The sequence below is a fragment of the Amia ocellicauda genome, chromosome 10, assembly GCF_036373705.1.
Source record: "Amia ocellicauda isolate fAmiCal2 chromosome 10, fAmiCal2.hap1, whole genome shotgun sequence".
NCBI lineage: Eukaryota > Metazoa > Chordata > Actinopteri > Amiiformes > Amiidae > Amia > Amia ocellicauda.
Window position 1 is genome coordinate 9,753,586 of NC_089859.1, and position 21,191 is coordinate 9,774,776.

The 21,191-nt window shown below is 37.7% G+C and overlaps 1 protein-coding gene across 5 annotated transcripts in view; it reads left to right on the forward strand.

Annotated features, from left to right (window-relative positions):
- klhl13 (kelch-like family member 13) overlaps positions 1-21,191 on the forward strand; it is a 93,126-nt gene that overhangs the window by 65,885 nt on the left and 6,050 nt on the right. For all 5 annotated transcript variants that reach the window (XM_066714934.1, XM_066714935.1, XM_066714933.1 and 2 more), the window contains 4 exons: positions 366-507; positions 4,008-4,140; positions 7,011-7,207; positions 9,117-9,912. In XM_066714934.1, the coding sequence (XP_066571031.1) occupies positions 366-507; positions 4,008-4,140; positions 7,011-7,207; positions 9,117-9,912 (1,268 nt within the window). The remainder of the gene's footprint in view (positions 1-365; positions 508-4,007; positions 4,141-7,010; positions 7,208-9,116; positions 9,913-21,191) is intronic.

The window sequence follows — 21,191 nt, forward strand, 5'->3', positions numbered from 1 at the left end:
CTGGACCATTTCTGACATATTCAAATAATATGCTACTCATTTAGGGACTTCTGGTTTCACTGTCAGAAAAATAAAACATTTCTGACTGTTGGTAATTACATTGTGAAGTGGAAAACTCAATAAGCATAGTCTTATATTATGAAAAACTAGTATCATAGCAGGCTTAATTTTACTGTACTGAAAATATAATTATTTGGATGCTACTTTTTAGTGTTTAAAGGTCTGTTGTCATCAAACTCTCCAACTTCTAGTTTCTCTGGAATCAAGTATTGGGTGGAGAAAACCTGCTTATCTTGAACACTGTGATAGAAAGAAAAGAGCTGAGTTCAGAAGCTAAACAGTTTTGCCTCCCTTTCTCTTCTTAGATCCCTGGTGGAAGAGGACGACCCTCACATGAAAGTGTCCCTCGGGAGTGGCGATATGGGTGTGTCTGCCCATCTCCAGGCTTCAAAGACTGGCAATACACGCTTCTTTACAAGCAACACCCACAGTTCTGTTGTTCTCCAGGTAAATAATACAAAAAACTACAAAAACACAGGAAAGTCATTTTGTTTTTGTTACTGTGCCACAGAAGCTGACTGACATAAAGGACAATAACAGCTTCAAGAATAGAAGTCAACGTCGAAGCTTGTGAGGGAGGCAGGAGTATTGTGTGCTGCTGGTTTTGGTAGAATAAACCATTTCTATGATGATGATCGGTTGTTTTGCACAGAAGGCTGTACTGAACAAGTAGGTAAATAGCATATCAAAGCGGACTCCCAGTTTCTACAGAGAGGCTTCTCCTAACGAATGAGCAATTGTGCTTCCTCAGTCATTGATGCAGCTAGTCAGCTTTGAGTCTCTGAAAATAGGATTAAAAGTAATAGGTCCACATCAAGACAAGAAAGCACCTCGGCTTGGCAAGTCATCACCATTAGTAGCAGTCTAAATTTGGCGGCTGTTCTGTGTTAATCTGGTATTTTCTCAAAAAGGTTTAGTGAAGAGGCGAGATGGTTGTTTGGCTGTAACCTGTCCAGATTGAATTTGAGAAGCTGCCTTGTTTGGAGGGTGATGAAGTGTTGAGTATGCCATTAGAAATAAATCTGTATGGAAATCTTGATAATGACCACACAGTTTGTATTTTAAAGGTGTGGAGATTTGACCTCTGAGATCCAGAAATCCTTTAAACCCCAGTTTTCTATCCAGTAAGAACAGTTACTGGATAGAAAAGACCCACCAGGCCAGCCATACCTGCGATGTGCTGTTGTTCGTTTCCACAGTAATTTAATGAGCACAGTTTTTGCCCTTTCCAACCCCAATTGCCATAATTAAGCAGTGAGGTCCAACGAAGCGAGTACTGCCATCTGGTAAAGCCAATTTGAAGTAGTTAAATATATGGAGGTGATCACAAGGTCACTGAACACACTGCCTTGCGGTCCAGTCCTAAAGGGACAGCTAAAAGTACCTTGGTTTTAATTTCAGCCTGTTCTAATAATGAGAATAATTATCACACACCATAATGTCTGCCCCTTGCTCATATGGGCAATAAATAGCAGAGGACATTTTAATCATTCTTGTTGAGAAAAAACTGAACCAAAATAATTAACCATGTCCATTGTCCATAACTGAAATTACCACAGGCTTAAGCCATCTAGCCAATAGGAACCCACCACGAAGCCCTGGGTTTGTAATCTTGCATTTGTGTAATCTGAATTAGACCTTGATTTCACTGCAGCAGGGCACTCGGTTGGCCAGGTCATCTGACCTACTACGGTAATTAATAAATACATCTCTAATCATTATTTCAATGAGTATTAGCACTAGCCTCACCAGACACTGTTATATGAGCATGCCCTCAATTGCTGCTTTTAACCTCTAACCAAACTCACTGTATTGAGTGATTATTCTTACATTTGCTTTCATTCTTTAAGTCGGGCTAACCACATTTATAATCGCACACTTCCAATTATAGTTATTAACCAGCCTTTTGATTGTAGCACACCTTTCAGTGCTGACATTTATCCCTTGGAACTAACAAGTCTTTGCTTTTTTTAATTTTTATTAAAGGACACCTTTAATTACTGACATTTGCTCATTCTGCTAATTAGGCTTACTGTAGTAAAGGATACAATTCAATTTTCCTTCACTGGTGACAGTAGTTTTAATTCAAATACAAACTAAGACTTTTAAGCTTTCTTAAATAGATTTTTTTTATTTCTTGATCAATGTAATGAAAGACCTTCTAAATGTAATTTGTTAAATGGAGCATTTAATCTAAGTTCTGAAATGAGCGTGATTTCTTTTTATAGAGTACTAAGTAGTTATTGTATGCATTTGTATCAGCAAAAGGATACCCTACAGAATATACTTATATTGATTTATAATTAGTGATATTGTCAGATACTTATGATATATCGGATTACTTCGATGCCTCCCTCAGAATAGAAATGAACGTTTGACATTTTGTATGTTAACATCTGAATGTATCCCAGCCCCCCATAAGGTGTCCGATGACTGTATACACATTAATCTGAAACAGCACCCATTCTTTTCCACTACAAGGTCACAATATTGATTGACACGTTAAAACATATTGCTGTATAGCAGGTGACCGCCAACAAAAGGTTTAAATTCTTCAAAATATATTTGGTCTAATATTTGGCCTCTTGACAATGTTGATTGAGATTGAATGTGATGGTATTCTCACTGAGCTGTTCTGAGAGCATTAAATATAGGCAAAGGCAGACTGACAATGCATATTATATATTTTAAAAAGATTCAGCTGTAGAACATGGTTATTTTATTTTGCACTTCAAAATCTATGGGTGCATGAAGGGGGGGTACTAAATCAAGGCCTATGTAACTGGCAAAATCCATATTTGCTCACTGTAATGTTTATTTTTCTGTAAATACAAGACAATAAATACAGAAGCAGTGAAGTTCAATTCTGCACAGGATAGTCAGGTTTTGGAATTAAGTTTGTGAATTGAAATCTAAATTTCTAAAGTTACAGCAAAGGCGGTTAGACTCACTCCTGCCAGGTTCTGTGACTGCTGATGTGATCCATTTGATTGGCGATTTATATTGGCGAGGTAATGTGTCCTATAAGTGATATATACAAGTATATTCTGCAAGGCATATGAAACGTACATATATTATTATGCAAAGGGGCAGAGCCATTATATTACATTAAATTGAAAATACTTTTGGGGAGCTTAAGATAGATGTAACTGCTTATTACCATTTTGCATATGATGTGCATTTGCACCTGCAGTTTGACACATCCTGGAGCTTCATAGCAAATTACAAATTGACAAAAAGGCCATGACTTCTATGACTGCATCAGCCTGAGGACCTTCCTTTATCAGAGATTTAAATGCCATCTTCCAATTCTTCTCGAGTTTCAAACTGTGGCCTTAATGCTTTTTTGAATGTATGCATCTGCTCACACTGCATGCTCACTGTACAATGTGAAAAATGTAGCACTGCAGTCAAGGGCATACATCACCGAAAAGGAAGAAGTCAATTCTGTGAAATAGCAAACTAGGCTAGAAACTTGAATCAGAGAAATATATAGTTTGTGTATTTGTTTTATATAACATAACGACTACAGTTGGAATTTAACGGTCACCTTCACTGGAGCATGGTGAAAAGATGCACAAGAGCAATATCACATTAGACATTCCTCTACATTCAGTTGTCGGTTTCTGTTGATTTCTTAGCTGTACCTCTTAAAGCTGTGTTTGACTTTATTTTCATTATAGCACACTTGTTTCAAGGTATGACCTTCTCTATTGATAAATTCCTTGTAGCAAAAGGGCAGGCAGAACAAGGTGAGATAAGTGAAAGGTAGATTTTCTGACTAGTTTGTTTATTATTTCTGTGGGAAGAAGTGGATGATTGGCAGATGCAGTTTTTTTTTTTTTTTTTAATAATGAGCAGTAAGCAGTAATGCATCTATGTGATCAGTCAATGGTTGTGCCTCTGCCTGTGTGTATTTATTTCATTACGTGTTGGTTTGTTAACAGGGATTTGACCAGCTGAGGATAGAGGGATTACTCTGTGATGTAACGCTCGTACCGGGAGATGGGGATGAAGCTTTTCCTGTTCACAGGGCAATGATGGCATCGGCCAGTGACTACTTTAAGGCAATGTTTACAGGTAAGATGAATTAGGACTAATCTGATCTTTTTCAGTCAATGTTTCAGTAGGTATCATGTGGATGGGCTGATCTATTATCCACACAAACCCTATCATGAAGGAACAGTCATTTTTAATCCACACTTTTCAGGCAAATCTAACGATCTCCTGGGAGAGAAGGAAGGGCGCTTTAAGATACTGCATACAAAGCCACGTCTTTAGGAAATATCTTGGGACTGGTTTGATTTATTCAGTTTATCCGTTATTTAAAAACAACACATTATGATATACGTTTTCTGAAATTCAATTTCTTTATCTAAACAAGCATGAAATATAAGCACATAAAAATGAAACGAGATGAATCGGATGAATCCCAGGCATTAGGATTTTAAGTGTTTTTATTATTTTTTGTCTTCTGATAATATCTTTGTATACCGAATACATTTTTGCAATATACTTTGTAACATCTGTAATTGATAGCTTCAAAAACACACATTAATTCAATAACAGTAACTCCCTCTCTCTCTCTCTCTCGTGTGTGTGTGTGTGTGTGTGTGTATATATATATATATATACAATATACATTTTTAAGTACTTATTTTTGGAGATTGTGACTTTACTTACATTGATATCTTTTTATGTTCTTGTGTGATCACAAGTGTTTATTTTGCAACCAGACACATTTTTATATCTTATTTTCTGTTTAAACATACTGTATTAAATGTAATTTCCTTAAACACACATTTTCTTAATTGCCTGTGTCTGGTGATTTCACTAGAGGTGTGAAAAAGTGAAATTCTAATTAGCAATTTAAGAAGTTACTCTGTATGATGGGAAAACTGCACTATAAAATGTGTGAAAAAAACACATTAAGGAGGTCTAAGAACAATCAGTACCAGAACATTTTAATTGCATAATAATGAGATTTTGCTGTTCATGAACACTGACAAACATTAAGAATAGACACAGATAAATCTTTAATGGAATTTGCATTTTTATGTTAAGATTTAATTGTTCATCAACGGCACAAAACAATTAGAAATAATAATTCACCTTTCATGAATGATAGGCTTTGTACAAGAGATATTAACATGAAAGACTTGAGAACTTTTATATTAGAAAGGAATGTGTTAAACATTTTGATTCAGCAGAATTGATGGGAGGAAAATGCTTGCTACTGGCAAGGAAAGAAATGCTTTTAGAGTCCATAATGTCAGGACATCTTAAAGTAAATTGAAGAAAATTTGAGAAATGATGCACAGCTTCAGATATCCACAGAAGAAAGAACTGTTGCTCTAGGCATTTTAATAATAAAAAGAAAAATCTATACCTGCATTGCACATCCACTCTCTTTTTTAATACGTTATTGTAGGTAAAGAGGTTCAGTGTGTGGTGCAAACACTTGTTACTACCAAAATTTAGAATTCAAACGTTTTCCTGTTGATAGGCTAATATGTATTTGCAAATTATAAGTTTTAACACTTGCTGGGCTTAATTTGGGAACTTACAAGTGTTGATTAATAGACAAAAAAAAAAAGAAAATGTTTTGTGTGATTATGAAACGGGCCCCAGTAGGCCTAAAGAATTGCGATGTTGATTTGCTATGGAGTTACTTGCGAGCTTGCAGAGCCGTGCCATGCCATGCGTGTGTTTCATAAAGCACATCGCAAAGCACCGTCACATGCGCTCATGTTTTTGCGATCTGCGCTGGGAAAATCAGTGACTTTGCAATCGATTTTAAAGAAAATTCAATTGCAGGAGGTAGCTTGAGAAAGGCCCGCTTTACAAAAGAAGAAATTAATGCCATAATAGAACTTGTAGGTCAACATAAAGCTGTCTTAAAATATATGTAAATTTCAGATGTATCCACATCACATAAAGCAACTGATATACCAAAATAATATAAATCAATAGCATTTGTACAAAATCAGTCTACATACATGTCACACAAAGCATGACAACAAAAATCTAATAAAAACTGATTAAACAAATCTGAACAGAAAATAAATGTAGTATATATGCTACTATGCAACTGAAATGCTGTAAATAAGTAATACAAAAGTTAAAATAAAGCGATTTATATAGAACATAGGCTACATGTAGTCAGGAGCATATAAAACAAATGCATCTTTTCGCTGGGTATATCCTGATTATAAAACAAATATGTAAACGTAATAATACAACTTAATAACTGCTGTATATAATGTATGTACAGATCACAAATCCACATACAGTACAGCTTGCACTTTTCTTCTATACAGAATGCTTCTAGATACATTCTTGGGCTTTTTGCAATAGATTATTTTCTAGTTATTGCCTGCACGTTTCTTGAAAATAATAAAATCAAGATGTCTGTGAAATTAGTACCCTATTGTGAAGAATAAAAGTGTTTTTGGCTGCAATATTTGATAATAAAAACAACAACACATATTTCATTGGATATTTCCTGGTCTAAAATACATTGTTCACATACATTAATTATCTCTGCTCTTGGCAACCGGTACTTTGCTGTTAACTACGCTTTGGAACATTTGCCAAGAGTGTTTGTATGGTCTTTAAATACTTTCTCCCTAATTTCTCTGCCAATGCACCAACAAGCTATATTAGCTTGAGCACCATGCTATCGCATAATGCTACCACTTGGGTTGCTCCCTAGCAGTTGCAGGTTTGAAAGTTTAATGAAATGCGGTTTGAGATGTGCGAGAAATCGCTTTTATGAAACAAGGCCCGTGATCTCTTGGGTCTGTGGCTTGTTATTACATGCATGTGTATGTGTGGAGTATGTATGCTTTGTTCATAGCATGTGTAGTTGTCCTTTCCCTTGAATATACCAAACAAAACGCCACCAAGAACACATTGAAATAAATCTGCTTTTGTGTTGCTTTTCCTAGGTGGAATGAAGGAACAAGATTTAATGTGCATCAAACTTCACGGAGTAAACCGAATAGGCCTCAAAAAGATAATAGACTTTATTTATACAGCAAAACTCTCTCTCAACATGGAAAACCTACAGGACACTCTTGAAGCTGCCAGCTTTCTGCAGATCCTCCCTGTCCTGGACTTCTGTAAAGTATTTCTCATATCTGGGGTAAGACTTCTCTCCTGTATATGCTTCCAGGTTTTGCCCTTTCATTTAAAGGTTCAGGTCAGATTACCTAACTTTTGTTTAGACCTGTCAATGCCTCTTCCTTCTTGACTCTTGTGTTGATCCAAGCATCATGTGTGCACCATGCCAGTGTCATTGTCACGGCTTCTGTCACAGCAGAGTTGGAAACTGTTGCGAGCGACTGTCACATTTCCCTCTTGGCTCAACTCCTCAGTACCTTTCACATCTGTTTTGCTGTGCAACCACTGAGCAGTCATTGTGATGATAAAAGTTTCCATTACAATGGCAGTGAGTGTAGCTTTAGGCAATCAGATGGTCTGTATTGTAATGCTGCTTTACATATGCCAGAATTAACTTTATTTTTTATTTTTTTTAATCCTCTAAATTTACAAGCCATTCTCACGTAGTTTTTTTTTTTTTGTGGTCCAATTGTTCAAGTGAATTCATACAAACAAGGTGCACTATTATTCTATAATATAACAATGTTTTCAATTGATATCGTACTCTGTTCCTATCATTTGTAATGTCTTTCAGATTAGTCTTGATTTATAAAATTGACTTTGGAGAGATTCATACAGCCAGTGCAGACTGGGCATTCATCTTTATAATAAGGGCCAGTTTCTTTATCTTTATGATGTTGCTCAGTACATTGGCTGTTCTAAACAGCCATCAGTGCACTACAGGGGTCTCTGCATCCCTGGCTAGTTCCCTGAGAAATAGGTCAGGATTTCAATGGAACTCCTGGCTGCCTCTTGATTCTATTCTCGTTGAACTTGTTAGTTTTTTCCCTTATATACATGTTTAAGATGTTTTTGTTTATCCATGCAGTTGACATTTGTCTTAGTTATTTCTAAATATATGGAGTAGAACAAGAGCACTATGAGATTTGTTACTTGGGTGATTTAATCATGGCAAGCATGCCGAGCAAAGACAAATACTGCTGAAAATAAAGCATTAAATGCTGTCTGTGCAGGGATGGGTTCACACTGTGAAATGCTTATAAATTTCTCATTGGAGGGGCAATGTACTTTTTCTAAATTGTTTCTTCAAAACAAGAATTGTGATCAGATTTTGAGGGGTTATGGGATTGATTTTATCTTTGTTGTATGTGTACTACGTCATGCAATAATTGTGATAACAAAAGCTCCTTTGCCAGACATAGTCTTTATTTGTCACCGTTTGGAAAGGATAGCTGCTCTCTGCTGCTCAGTGTAGCTAGACTTGTGATATACCTATGTAATTAACATTTCACTGTGTAGTGGAGCTGTTCTTAGAAGATGGTATTACTTGAGCTACAGAAAAGTTAAAATACTGATTTTCACTTAATGAGAGCACATCATAAAGATGATCAACTATTCTTCAATTAGGGTACCCTGCCACTTTTTGTTTTAAAATATTAATATATTTTACAGAAACAAATGCAAGCTTCATTCCTGCAGTATGTTTAATAATGTTTTTAGTCATTGTCACAGAGTCACATCTGTTTTGTACATGCATTTAAGATTCCTTTCAGAAACCACTTTTATTTGGCGTGACCTATGATTCCTTAGGCTACAGTAAGTTCAGTTATGTGTATTATACAATAACTTTAAACCGGCAAAGAAGTATGTTTTTTAAAGAGTAGTTTTTCTTATGAATTTGATATGGAAATAAATTGAAAGAAAAAATGTGTATAAATGAAAATAAATGCTGTAAAACGTTATATAAATCAGTTGGGCATGAAACCAAAATGACTTTTCTCATTCATTTTGTCAAATTGTCTTCAGAAACCTTCTTGTGACCCTGTATTAGATATACCACCTCTGCCTTACTCACAACATGAACATAAATAAATCTTCCACAACTAGTCATCTCTATTTGTCATTCACTGTTCTCTCCTGCATCCTTTTAGGTTTCGCTGGAAAACTGTGTCGAAGTTGGGCGTATTGCAAACACCTATAACCTCACGGAAGTGGATAAATATGTGAACAATTTCATCTTGAAGAACTTCCCCTCCTTGCTAAGCACTGGCGAGTTTGTGAAGCTTCCATTCGACCGGCTGGCCTTCGTGCTCTCCAGCAACAGCCTGAAGCACTGCAGCGAACTTGACCTCTTCAAGGCGGCCTGCCGCTGGCTGCGGTACGAGGAGAACAGGATGGAGTACGCCTCCAAGCTCATGAAAAACATCCGCTTCCCCCTGATGAGCCCCCAGGAGCTCATAAACCACGTGCAGACTGTGGATTTCATGCGAACAGACAACACGTGCGTGAACCTTTTACTGGAAGCCAGCAATTACCAAATGATGCCATACATGCAGCCTGTCATGCAGTCAGAAAGGACTGCAATCCGGTCGGATAGCACACACTTGGTAACCTTGGGAGGGGTGTTGCGGCAGCAGTTGGTTGTGAGTAAAGAGCTGCGGCTGTACGATGAAAAGGCACACGAGTGGAAATCATTGGCGCCAATGGACGCCCCCAGATACCAGCACGGCATTGCTGTGATTGGAAACTTTCTGTATGTGGTGGGAGGGCAGAGCAATTACGACACGAAAGGAAAGACCGCTGTGGACACTGTCTTCAGATATGACCCGCGCTACAATAAGTGGATGCAGGTGGCCTCTCTCAATGAAAAGCGCACTTTCTTCCACCTAAGTGCCCTCAAAGGACATCTCTATGCAGTGGGAGGCAGGAATGCAGCTGGGGAATTAGGTACGTTTGAAAAGCATTAGGCTTAATTGATCATTTGCATAGAATAGAAATTCACCCCCTGCAGTTCAGGAGTCCAGTGTTGACAGGACAGTGTATCTGGCAGCACAGGAATTAGTCAAATGCTGTCTAAATGATTGGCATTGTTATTTCATGTTGGCATTGATCTACTTGCAAGACATCTTTCTTTTTTCTCCTCCAGCTTATAAATATTGCGACCTGGTGAACACACTTAGTTTGATAGCTTTCAGGAGGCAGAAAACAGGTTAGATATCAGGTACCCCAACCATGCTTTTCATATCCAAGAACTGATAAGATGATAGTTGAAGGCATGACTTGCAATTTAGAGTTTAAATAGTTTCAGTGCCAGGAATTTGAGCTGCAGTCTCCCTCCGCATTCGCATTTTCCCAGCGCTATTAAACCCAAAGACTGCAAAATGGCTTCAAAATAGTTTTTTAGGCTTTGTAAAGTGGGCCATTATTTTTGGGTGTGCGTTCCACTCTGATTCCTGTTTTAATAGGACTTGTAACACTTCAAATGGCATTTCACAGAAAACATACTAACTGCTGTATTTATTTCAAACCTATGTAAAGCTATGTATTTTGTAATGCCTTTCTGATAACAGAAATGCCCATTATTTACTTTTTATATTGAAATAGTCAAATAAAATAATTAAAAGCTCATAGCTGCAGGGACACAGCTGTGATCTTTTGCACTAGAGCATTTCGTTGCCTGCTAGATATAAGTGATGACGGGCTAATTCTGGCCAACTGTCCCTATGCTGTACATCAGTGTTACTCAGCTGTTTCTTGCCAGAGGCCCACTTACTCACCATGACATCATCGTGAGCCCACCCACACTGAGGTGCTGCAATATACCACTCAGCAGCCATTGTATACTTAACTTTAATTCACCATCGTTTGAGGAATAGTGTCTACAAGTACAGGAATAACTGATCGATCTGCATTTTACAATGGGAGTTTCTAGGCAGGTTGGGATCACTGCCCGTTATCACTGGATTCGCCTTTCCTTAGAACAAAACTGCTCATGTAATTGTGTGCCAGTGCTTTCAAGACATGCATGGTCTAGTGTCAGCCCCACTCATAGATGCATTGACAGCACACTTTCCACAGGGGTCATCTCCTCACACTGTCTCCAGCTGCTGCAAGAAGGATCTCCATCTATTGACAAGACCAAATGTGCTGCTTATTTTCCAATAGCACTTGTGGTTCCTTTTGTCATTTTTTCTTGTTTGTTTCTTATCCTAATTTGTTTTCAAGCGAGATATTGTGGGTTATTGTTTTGTTGTTTTCGATTTCTCCCAGCTGATTTTAACTGTCATACAGTTAGGTCCATAAATATTTGGACAGTGACACAATTGTCATCATTTTGGTTCTGTACACCACCACAATGGATGTGGTGGTGTACAGATGTACTTTAAGTGTTGACTTTCATCTTTACTTTGAGGGTAGTTACATCCCAATGCCCCAAGAACAAGCAGGAACTAAAGACAGCTGCAGTGCAGGCCTGGCAGAGCATCACCAGGGAAGAAACCCAGCATCTGGTGATGTCTATGGGTTCAGACTTCAGGCAGTCATTGACTGCAAAGGATTTGCAACCAAGTATTGAAACTCAAAATTTAATTCATGATTGTTAGTTTGTCCACATACTTTTGAGCCCCTAAAATTGGGGGGACCGCATATAACAATGGGTGTAATTCCTACATCGGTCACCCAATTTGGATGTAACTACCCTCAAATTAAAGATGAAAGTCAACACTTAAAGCACATCTTGATTGTTTCCTTTCAAATCCACTGTGGTGGCGTACCGAACCAAAATGATGACAATTGTGTCACTGTCCAAATATTTATGGACCTAACTATACATTTTGAACCTTGCTCTATCTATGGAAGATGAGGAGATGCGTGTGTGTGTGTGTGTGTGTGTGTGTATATATATATATATATATATCCTCATTTCATTTTTTATGTAAATTTGCTCATGCTGCCCTTGATGAATGCACATTGACTCTCTCAAAGAAACAATGCCAGAGCTCTACCTGCCTTTTTAAGTTTATTTTCTTCGTGTTAATTTGCTCCCATATTAAACAACATTTTAGTACAGCCACTGCGAGGCTTTTACTACCTGTAGGTGCTGTGTCAGGTGATGGTGTTAGAGCAGAGTACATGTATCCTCTTTGCTATCTCAAAGACTTACTGCAGACATTTGGGTAGTCCTACAGGAGTTAAAAAAACCTAAAACAAAACACCTGAGGCTCAACACTCAACATCCTTAACAGTAACAATAACTGAGTCAGTTGTCTGAGCTGCCCGGCAGCAGTGTGGAGGTGTAGGTGTCACAGGGGCACACACAGTCAGTGAGCCTTTTTGCAGAAACTTGGCAATGCATGTGTATGCGAAGCAGGGGTGTCACAAGGGGGTACGCATCCTAGGCAATTGCCTGGGGCCCCGGGCTGAGGGGGGTCCCCCCTTCCCCCCGCTCTCTTTTTCCATGAGGGAATGAAGAATGCAGTGGCTGTTATGTTCTTAAACATAGATTTTTAAGAATTTGTTGCAACATGAATTGTTCAAGGACATTATAATTTTAATAGAAACCGTAAAGAAAAACACTATGTACCTGTTTGACTTTTGAGCACAATTCAAGTTGCTGTGTGACTAGTTTTCTCACAGTCCCTTCTACAGAATTATCAACGCTCAGCTGGTAAGATGGTCCTCCCATTAGTTCTGTACGTCTGTGCCATTCATACAGTAGAAAAAATAACGGGAAAAGGATAGAGGATATACAGTGTTCCCCTAGTTATTTATGGAAAGCAAAACATAAGGGTGATTACATTTTTTTTTAATTATGTCACTTGAGACTGACATGTTTTTCTGCTAGATTGATACATTTGTTTTAAAAGAAACGGCTGAAGACAGGCCTTACTTTCTATTTTCCCACCTGAGTCCCATCAAAACTGCAGATATGTGCTACAAGTGCCGAATACTATCGCATTCATAAAACGTCCTAGTAAAACAAGCGATGTTGGGAAGGTCATAAATGTTGTGGTTAGCTAAGAAAAATGCTTTGCAAAATGTATGTAATTAACATGCCTGTGTTCTGCGGGTCACCGTCCCTACTGATGTGGTAATGAAATTCCCGATGTCTGTTGCCAGCCCTAGCAGTTTAACCTGCTGAGGAATGTGTTGATTTGTGAAACTGTAGAAGTTCTTGTGTAATTCATTCCAGTATTTTATTTTTGGATGAACACTTCCCCAGTGAATTTAAAGCGATGACATTGGCACTTGTATGCCTGCTAATGTTCTGTATGTAATATTTACTGTTACACAGACTGTTAATCATGATTGAATATATATATATATATATATATATATATATATATATATATATATATAAAATATACACACACACACACACACACACACACACACACACACACACAGTAACCCCTCGAGATACACAGATTCGAGTTATGTGATTTATGCTTTAATGCAATTTATAAATGGACATACAAGCAGGAGAATCTATTTCAAAATGCGTAACATTTTGATATATATGCAACCACGCATTTGTTCTCAGTGTTTACAGTGAGTCCATTCCAGAGCGCAGGGAGCTGGCTAGATATTTTACTAAAGCCTTACATTAAACCAGAAATATGCTTACTGGGACAACCTTCTTCTCATTTAATTGTGAATAAAAAGTGAATAAATACAATTCATTTAGTTTTAATATAACATTTTGACTAAAACGTATGACTAATATAATTACACCACATAGAAACAAATTTTGAGCAGCAAGGAGTCACGAATGCAAGACACAAACACAAAGTGCATAACCAAACATTTGTATTAAAATCGATTTTAAATTAATTCAAAATGTTATATACAAAGTGCCTATAGAATTTCTACACCCCCTTGAACCTTGCATGTCCGAGTTTCATGCATTTCAAATTAGGATTTTTTTCTGCACATCCAGAGTTGTAAAAAGTAGTCAGAAGTCATACTTGAGTAAAAGTAAAACTATTCTATCAAAAACTTACTCCAGTAAAAGTAAAGTCTCCCATTCAAACAGTACTTGAGTAAAAGTAAAAAAGGAGCTACTTTCAAGAGTACTCAAGTACCAAAAGTACATTGTGATTTTAATAATAAAGTGAAAGTGCATGTGTTTGTGTGTGAGCCTTATGAAGGGGGAACACAAGATTAATTTGATGTTTTAATCCATTTTATTTTCCATAAATTATCAAGGTATTTTTATGGTTCCTCAAATTTATTTCTTGAAGAAATCCACGTCCAACAAAAATAAATGTTATTGAGGCACATATCTGGAATTTACTTTCATGTATATTAATTATTAACAAAGGGTAACATTGGGAGATTTATAGAATAGCCTATTTTGAGTTTTCTTGGCAAACTCGCTGTTCACACACATACACATATATCCCAAAGAGTTTTATAATAAAACACAAAACAAAATAAATAAGATCAAATATGTACCCCTGTAGTAAGCATCTGTGTCTGCAGCATCTTCACTCTCATGAGATGCTCGCCCAAATAAGGCAAAAATATGTAATGAGAAATTGATTTTGTAGCCACACTTTTACTTATTAGGTATTTAGACAGGACTCTTGTATTACAAAAGTTTCATTTTATTGAATAACAAGGAGACACTACTGTTTCTTCATCAGGGCTATAAATACCTAATAAGTGAGAATGCGGCTACAAAACAAATATATAATAAATATAAAATTTGATGTCGTTACTCACGCCATCTTAAAAACTTTTTTAAAAACTGTTTTTTAAAAATCTGTTATGTAAAGTGTAAACATCACCATGGACATGATTCCGGGACCTTTTCTCATATACACTTGTATTATTTAAATCATAAAAATCACATTATCCATATTTATTAATACTGTATATTTTATGGACAGCTGTCATTAAAGTAGAGCTGCTGTGATGTTCACCCATGCATTGTCTTTTTAATGGATTTGTTTGTCTTTTAATTTACATTTATACAGTAATGGATATTGCTGTACCTCATAAATTAACTTCTCGTCGTCAATACTGTTTGTTATGGGGCCCGCGTATACTGCACGTGTTTCCACATGGGTTTACATCACTTCTGATTGGTCAGATTATTTACAGTCACGGCGAAATAATCAAGAGAGTAGACCATTTCTATGTTAGCGATGCTAATTTTCCAGAAGTGTGGAAGCTCCTATTGAAATACAGGCATTTCTACCATTTCCGATCGCGTCCAGTGCTTTAGAAGAAATGCGATTCTTACTAATTTTATGAAACTGTTAAGGTCAGAGACATGAACCAAATTAGGAAGTGTAGACTAATCTCTTTCCAGGCTCGGCGGCAGGATTAACTCGCAAGGGGGCATCAGAAAAGACTGACAGGGCACAACTATTTTCAGTCGATGATAACACAGGATGTACAATAATCGATAGTACAATTACACACACTGTTTTTGCATAGCTCTCAAGCTTTCAAAACGTCAATGCATGAGATTTGTCACATAAAAAAATGTGGTGACCAGATACTGCTGCCCACCGGCAAAAGCAGGAGCCAGAGGCAGGGTGGGCGCAATTGTTTTTGGGGCAAATGCTTAAGATTTTTAGGGGCAATGTGTGAGACTTGAGAGCTATACCTGCCACAAGAATACAGGTTACTGCACCGCTTTACAACATGGACAATTCATAACCGACTTGAACAAAATGTTATGACAACGCTACACAGCTACATGCACAATACCCATTGATCTATACAACGCAAAACAGTTGCTAATTATAAAAAAAGACACTTCCCCATCCAATACAATGCATTTCCAATCACAAAAGCAAACAATACTGTACACTGCACTACCACAACTTATTGGTACATTGCAGCTCGGACACATACTCTTTCTGATCAATATTCACTTCTCTTTGCCGTTTGCTTGGAGTGGGGGTGTCCGTGTCCTTCTATTTCTCCCATAACTCATCAAACTCACCGGCACGTTGCGGTTTTGCCACACAATTGTGAGCACTGCTAAACTATTCATTTTGCATATGCATTACTAAAGTTAGATATATTTTTTCATGCAGCTGCGCGGTGACTTTTTTTTCGTTGTGGGCACACATAACTTTGAAAGCAAACCTAAATGGTCAAAATGACCCTGCCTTTCTACTGTGTGTAGGCCAATCAAAATACGTTTTTTTTTCCCAACTAGTAAAATGTGTGTGACTGACATATGAATGGTGCTATGGAGTTGCATGAATGAAGCATATAGCCGGTTTAATATTTGTATTAATGACCTACTGGAAGTAAGCTGTGTGCCCCTGAAAAGTTATGTTTGATGTTATTCTATTCCTTTATACAGCGCAGTCATCAACGCAACACATTGGGTGGGCATGACCGAGCGGGCAAATTGTAAGACAGACTAGGGATACAAAACTGAGGTGGCACAATATTCCAACTGAGGGGGCATTGCCCACTTTTGTCACCTCGTGGTGCCGGGCCTGTCTCTTTCAAACTTCCAAAACAGCCTTTGAATGCTCAAAAACAGCCTTTGCTGATGAATGCATTTTATTATCGGAACAATCAAAAACTCACTCTGCTGGGACCTTCGGAAAATAGAGAGCCTGCTCTGAAAGATTATAATGTGTGTCGCTCAGTGCAGAGTATCCGTTGCTTACACCGGAGCTAATTTAGGATTGCTGTTACAAGGGGGGTGGACACTTATCCAACCAAGCTATTTTTAATAAAATCACCCACATGGAAGTTGTGGGGAAGAATGTGTACACTGGACAAATGAACTATTTTACAGTGTTTTTATTTCAGGGTAATGGGCAAGAAAATGTGAAAAAGTTTAAAGGGGCTTAAGACATTCTATTGGCACAGGGTATGTAAAAATATATAGGCCTAGGCATACTACAGGTTAATTGGGGCTCTCTAAGGCATCATTCTTAGCTTAAAAAAAGTTAATTGTGAATTCAGGCATGGTCTGATTAAACAATTCAGTTGATTAAAGGTTACTGTGATGCAGTATACCTATATAAATCATGACCTGTTCAGAAGAATTCCAGGATTAACAGGATTCATACTCAGTGATTACCATGCATCATTTAGGCTACATCTCTGATCTTCAGAAAGCAAGGCTTACATTAGGCAACTTTGGATACGTGATGGAACAGAGTTTGGTCTCTTGAGATGAAAATCTATTTTTAAACTTTCAAAGGGGAAACTATAAAGGTTTGTAACTGTTACCTTTGATCAACTGAGACTTATACTTGATTTTTATTTTTCAGTATGTCAGGCACGTTCAACAATATTGCTATTCTACAGCAGTTTAGCAGCATACGTTGGAACAGTACATTATGAGTGACTCAGTCACATCTGCCCAGATTGATAGAGATCTCCCACAACTAAAGTGCACATGATGTGAGAATGGAAGAAGCAGTAGTATACACTCACCCAAAGGATTATTAGGAACACCTGTTCAATTTCTCATTAATGCAATTATCTAACCAACCAATCACATGGCAGTTGCTTCAATGCATTTAGGGGTGTGGTCCTGGTCAAGACAATCTCCTGAACTCCAAACTGAATGTCTGAATGGGAAAGAAAGGTGATTTAAGCAATTTTGAGCGTGGCATGGTTGTTGGTGCCAGACGGGCCGGTCTGAGTATTTCACAATCTGCTCAGTTACTGGGATTTTCACGCACAACCATTTCTAGGATTTACAAAGAATGGTGTGAAAAGGGAAAAACATCCAGTATGCGGCAGTCCTGTGGGCGAAAATGCCTTGTTGATGCTAGAGGTCAGAGGAGAATGGGCCGACTGATTCAAGCTGATAGAAGAGCAACTTTGACTGAAATAACCACTCGTTACAACCGAGGTATGCAGCAAAGCATTTGTGAAGCCACAACACGTACAACCTTGAGGCGGATGGGCTACGACAGCAGAAGACCCCACCGGGTACCACTCATCTCCACTACAAATAGGAAAAAGAGGCTACAATTTGCACAAGCTCACCAAAATTGGACAGTTGAAGACTGGAAAAATGTTGCCTGGTCTGATGAGTCTCTATTTCTGTTGAGACATTCAGATGGTAGAGTCCGAATTTGGCGTAAACAGAATGAGAACATGGATCCATCATGCCTTGTTACCACTGTGCAGGCTGGTGGTGGTGGTGTAATGGTGTGGGGGATGTTTTCTTGGCACACTTTAGGCCCCTTAGTGCCAACTGGGCATCGTTTAAATGCCACGGCCTTCCTGAGCATTGTTTCTGACCATGTCCATCCCTTTATGACCACCATGTACCCATCCTCTGATGGCTACTTCCAGCAGGATAATGCACCATGTCACAAAGGTCGAATCATTTCAAATTGGTTTCTTGAACATGACAATGAGTTCACTGTACTAAACTGGCCCCCACAGTCACCAGATCTCAACCCAATAGAGCATCTTTGGGATGTGGTGGAACGGGAGCTTCGTGCCCTGGATGTGCATCCCACAAATCTCCATCAACTGCAAGATGCTATCCTATCAATATGGGCCAACATTTCTAAAGAATGCTTTCAGCACCTTGTTGAATCAATGCCACATAGAATTAAGGCAGTTCTGAAGGCCAAAGGGGGTCAAACACAGTATTAGTATGGTGTTCCTAATAATCCTTTAGGTGAGTGTATATGTATATGTATATATATATATATATATGGGAGAGAGAGGAGATCTATATCTTTTAGGCCTATATTTTATATATCTATATATTGTATAAATGTCGTATATATCTATATTTTTTGTAATTGAGCTCCTATTTCACATACCATTCATGTAATATTACCATAGTAAGGAACTTGCGTTACAGAGCTACCCAAAGAGACAGACAATCCAAACAGACAGGATTTATGCAGTGGTAGTATTATTATTATTTTTGCTGGAAACAACAATATTGTAAATATACATTACATTAGTAAAATGTGATTATCCCAAAGAAGGATATACACCGTATTTAGAGTAGAATATTTAGATTTGTAGACTATTTTGTAGAACAAACTGGCATAAATGCACTGATATATAAAATAACAGTACTGGGTACTGGTATTTCTTTCACAGATGGGCTTCACACAAAAACATGTTTTCTGTTTTTACTGACAACCAAAGACTATTTTACACTAATTAAATAATGTAACCATGAAAGACAAATAAAATGCCACATTTATTTGACCTGCTCCATACTTTTATATATTATATTGCCACAATTCAATATAGATCTATGTAATACTTGGAACACTTTCCCTCCAGAGATGCTTTAACATAATAGTATTACATAATTACAGAAAGTTGTTTTTAGAGTAGTATTTTCCTAAATTAGCTAAATTATGCTTTGGGATGAAGTTAATGGATCCCAATAGGGTTACATACTGGTTAAGGCTAGGTTTAGTGTTAGATTAGCTAAATGTCTGTAAAGACTTCTGTAAACTTATATTATTTTAGATTGGGCTATTCTTAACATTTCTTCTGGTTCTCATTTTGTCTCTGATCTTAATTACTTAATGTAACTAATTATGCATATAGAAAGTCAAATCAGCGGTTTCTTCCAGGTCTCACTCAATTGCCAATTCAAAGGTGTTTCTGAAACCTGTAGGAAGCTGGCACTCAAGGCCTTCCATTACAGTTCACAGTAAGGATTCAGGACACTTTATTGTAAAGCTAATTGAATTGGTATCCCTCTATTAACTGTCGATGTGGATGTTTAAAGACCTTTTTTGCACAAACTATGACAGTCAACGTTCCGTGACCACGGGGAAAGACACAACTGAGACTCACAATACCGTTTTTGTTAAAAATGCATTACCACTCTGAAATGCGAATACAATAGTGTTTGTTTTTGATGGCATTTTGCACCAATCATTCGTCATCAAAATACACCCCCACCTAATTGTGAGTCACAACTGTGTACTGCAGGCATTTTCTCACAGAACCTAACCAACATATTGTCATCTCCTTTTTGTCTGTTAAGTTTGTAATCATGTGCCAGTGAGCATTTAGGCTGCTTACACTTCTTCACTGTCTTCTACACCTCATCACATACCATGAATCCACTGCACTATATTTATACTAAAGTAATACAGAAATGACTACAAAAGATTTAGAAGTGAGTAGTTTTTCGAGAATCTTTTGTAGTCATTTCTGAATTACTTTAGTATAAATACATGTTAATTTGGATTCATACGTTGCTTTTTTCTGACTTAATGTGAACAAAAAGACACATTTGCCCGTTTTCTCATTGGAAATAGTTACATTTCAAAATATCACTGTCCTGCTCACAAAAGCAAAGTTTGTGGGGAATAATAGCCATTTTCTATACTTTTGAGGCATAAGCAATTAGGAAATAACACTTACTACCCATGAACAAAAAATGTTACACAGTGTTATCATGTTGAAAAACTAATACCTCAACCATGTATTCTTCTTGATGGTTTTTGCCGAGTCTGTGCAGTGGATTCTGCGTGAATGTGGGTACATCGGCAAAATCAGACAGCTAATTCCATGGTTCCTGGTTTTACAGCTCCAAATTTGGAATTACATGGTTAGCTGACACTTAACACCACTTCAGTCATCTTTAGGAATGCACAGTCATTTAACCTGGTGCCAGAATTAACATAATTCAGGCTAAACAGCTGAGCATGTTGCCTGGTTTAGTTTCTTACCCCTGGATAAGGGCATCTGCCAAGAAATACAAAATAATAATGGTGTAAACAAGAATAAATATAAATGACATTTAAAACTAAAGTTCGTGAGGAGGACAACTCCCAATTATGCTTCACATGGCTCCAAGCACAACCATTAAGATCAAAGATACCATACAAAAAGTTCCTTTCCCTAGCGTCCGTAGCTCACTCCCATAGCGCCACAACCACGCTCCCCATTTTAAACTGGGAACAACATCCCTCTAACTCCCCAATCTCCGCCTTTGCAGAAGCTCCTTGGCTCCACCCGCCACGTGGGGTTTTCCGATGACCTCAGCCTTGTGGCCAGGCCCTTGTCTCAGCCACGCGGGTTAAGATTTGCATGTTTATTTTTTTTAATTTTTTTAGGGGCATGTCTCAAGGCCTGTTAGGTAGAGTAAAGGCACTCTTTGTCTGCAAGGTCAAATAATATTAATGAAGCTACTCGAGGCCTAGCCTAACATCACTTTCTCTTGTAGTCAAAGCTGCATATGTTAGATGCTGATAATAGGATTTTCCAGAGTAATGCATCCTGTATTCTGT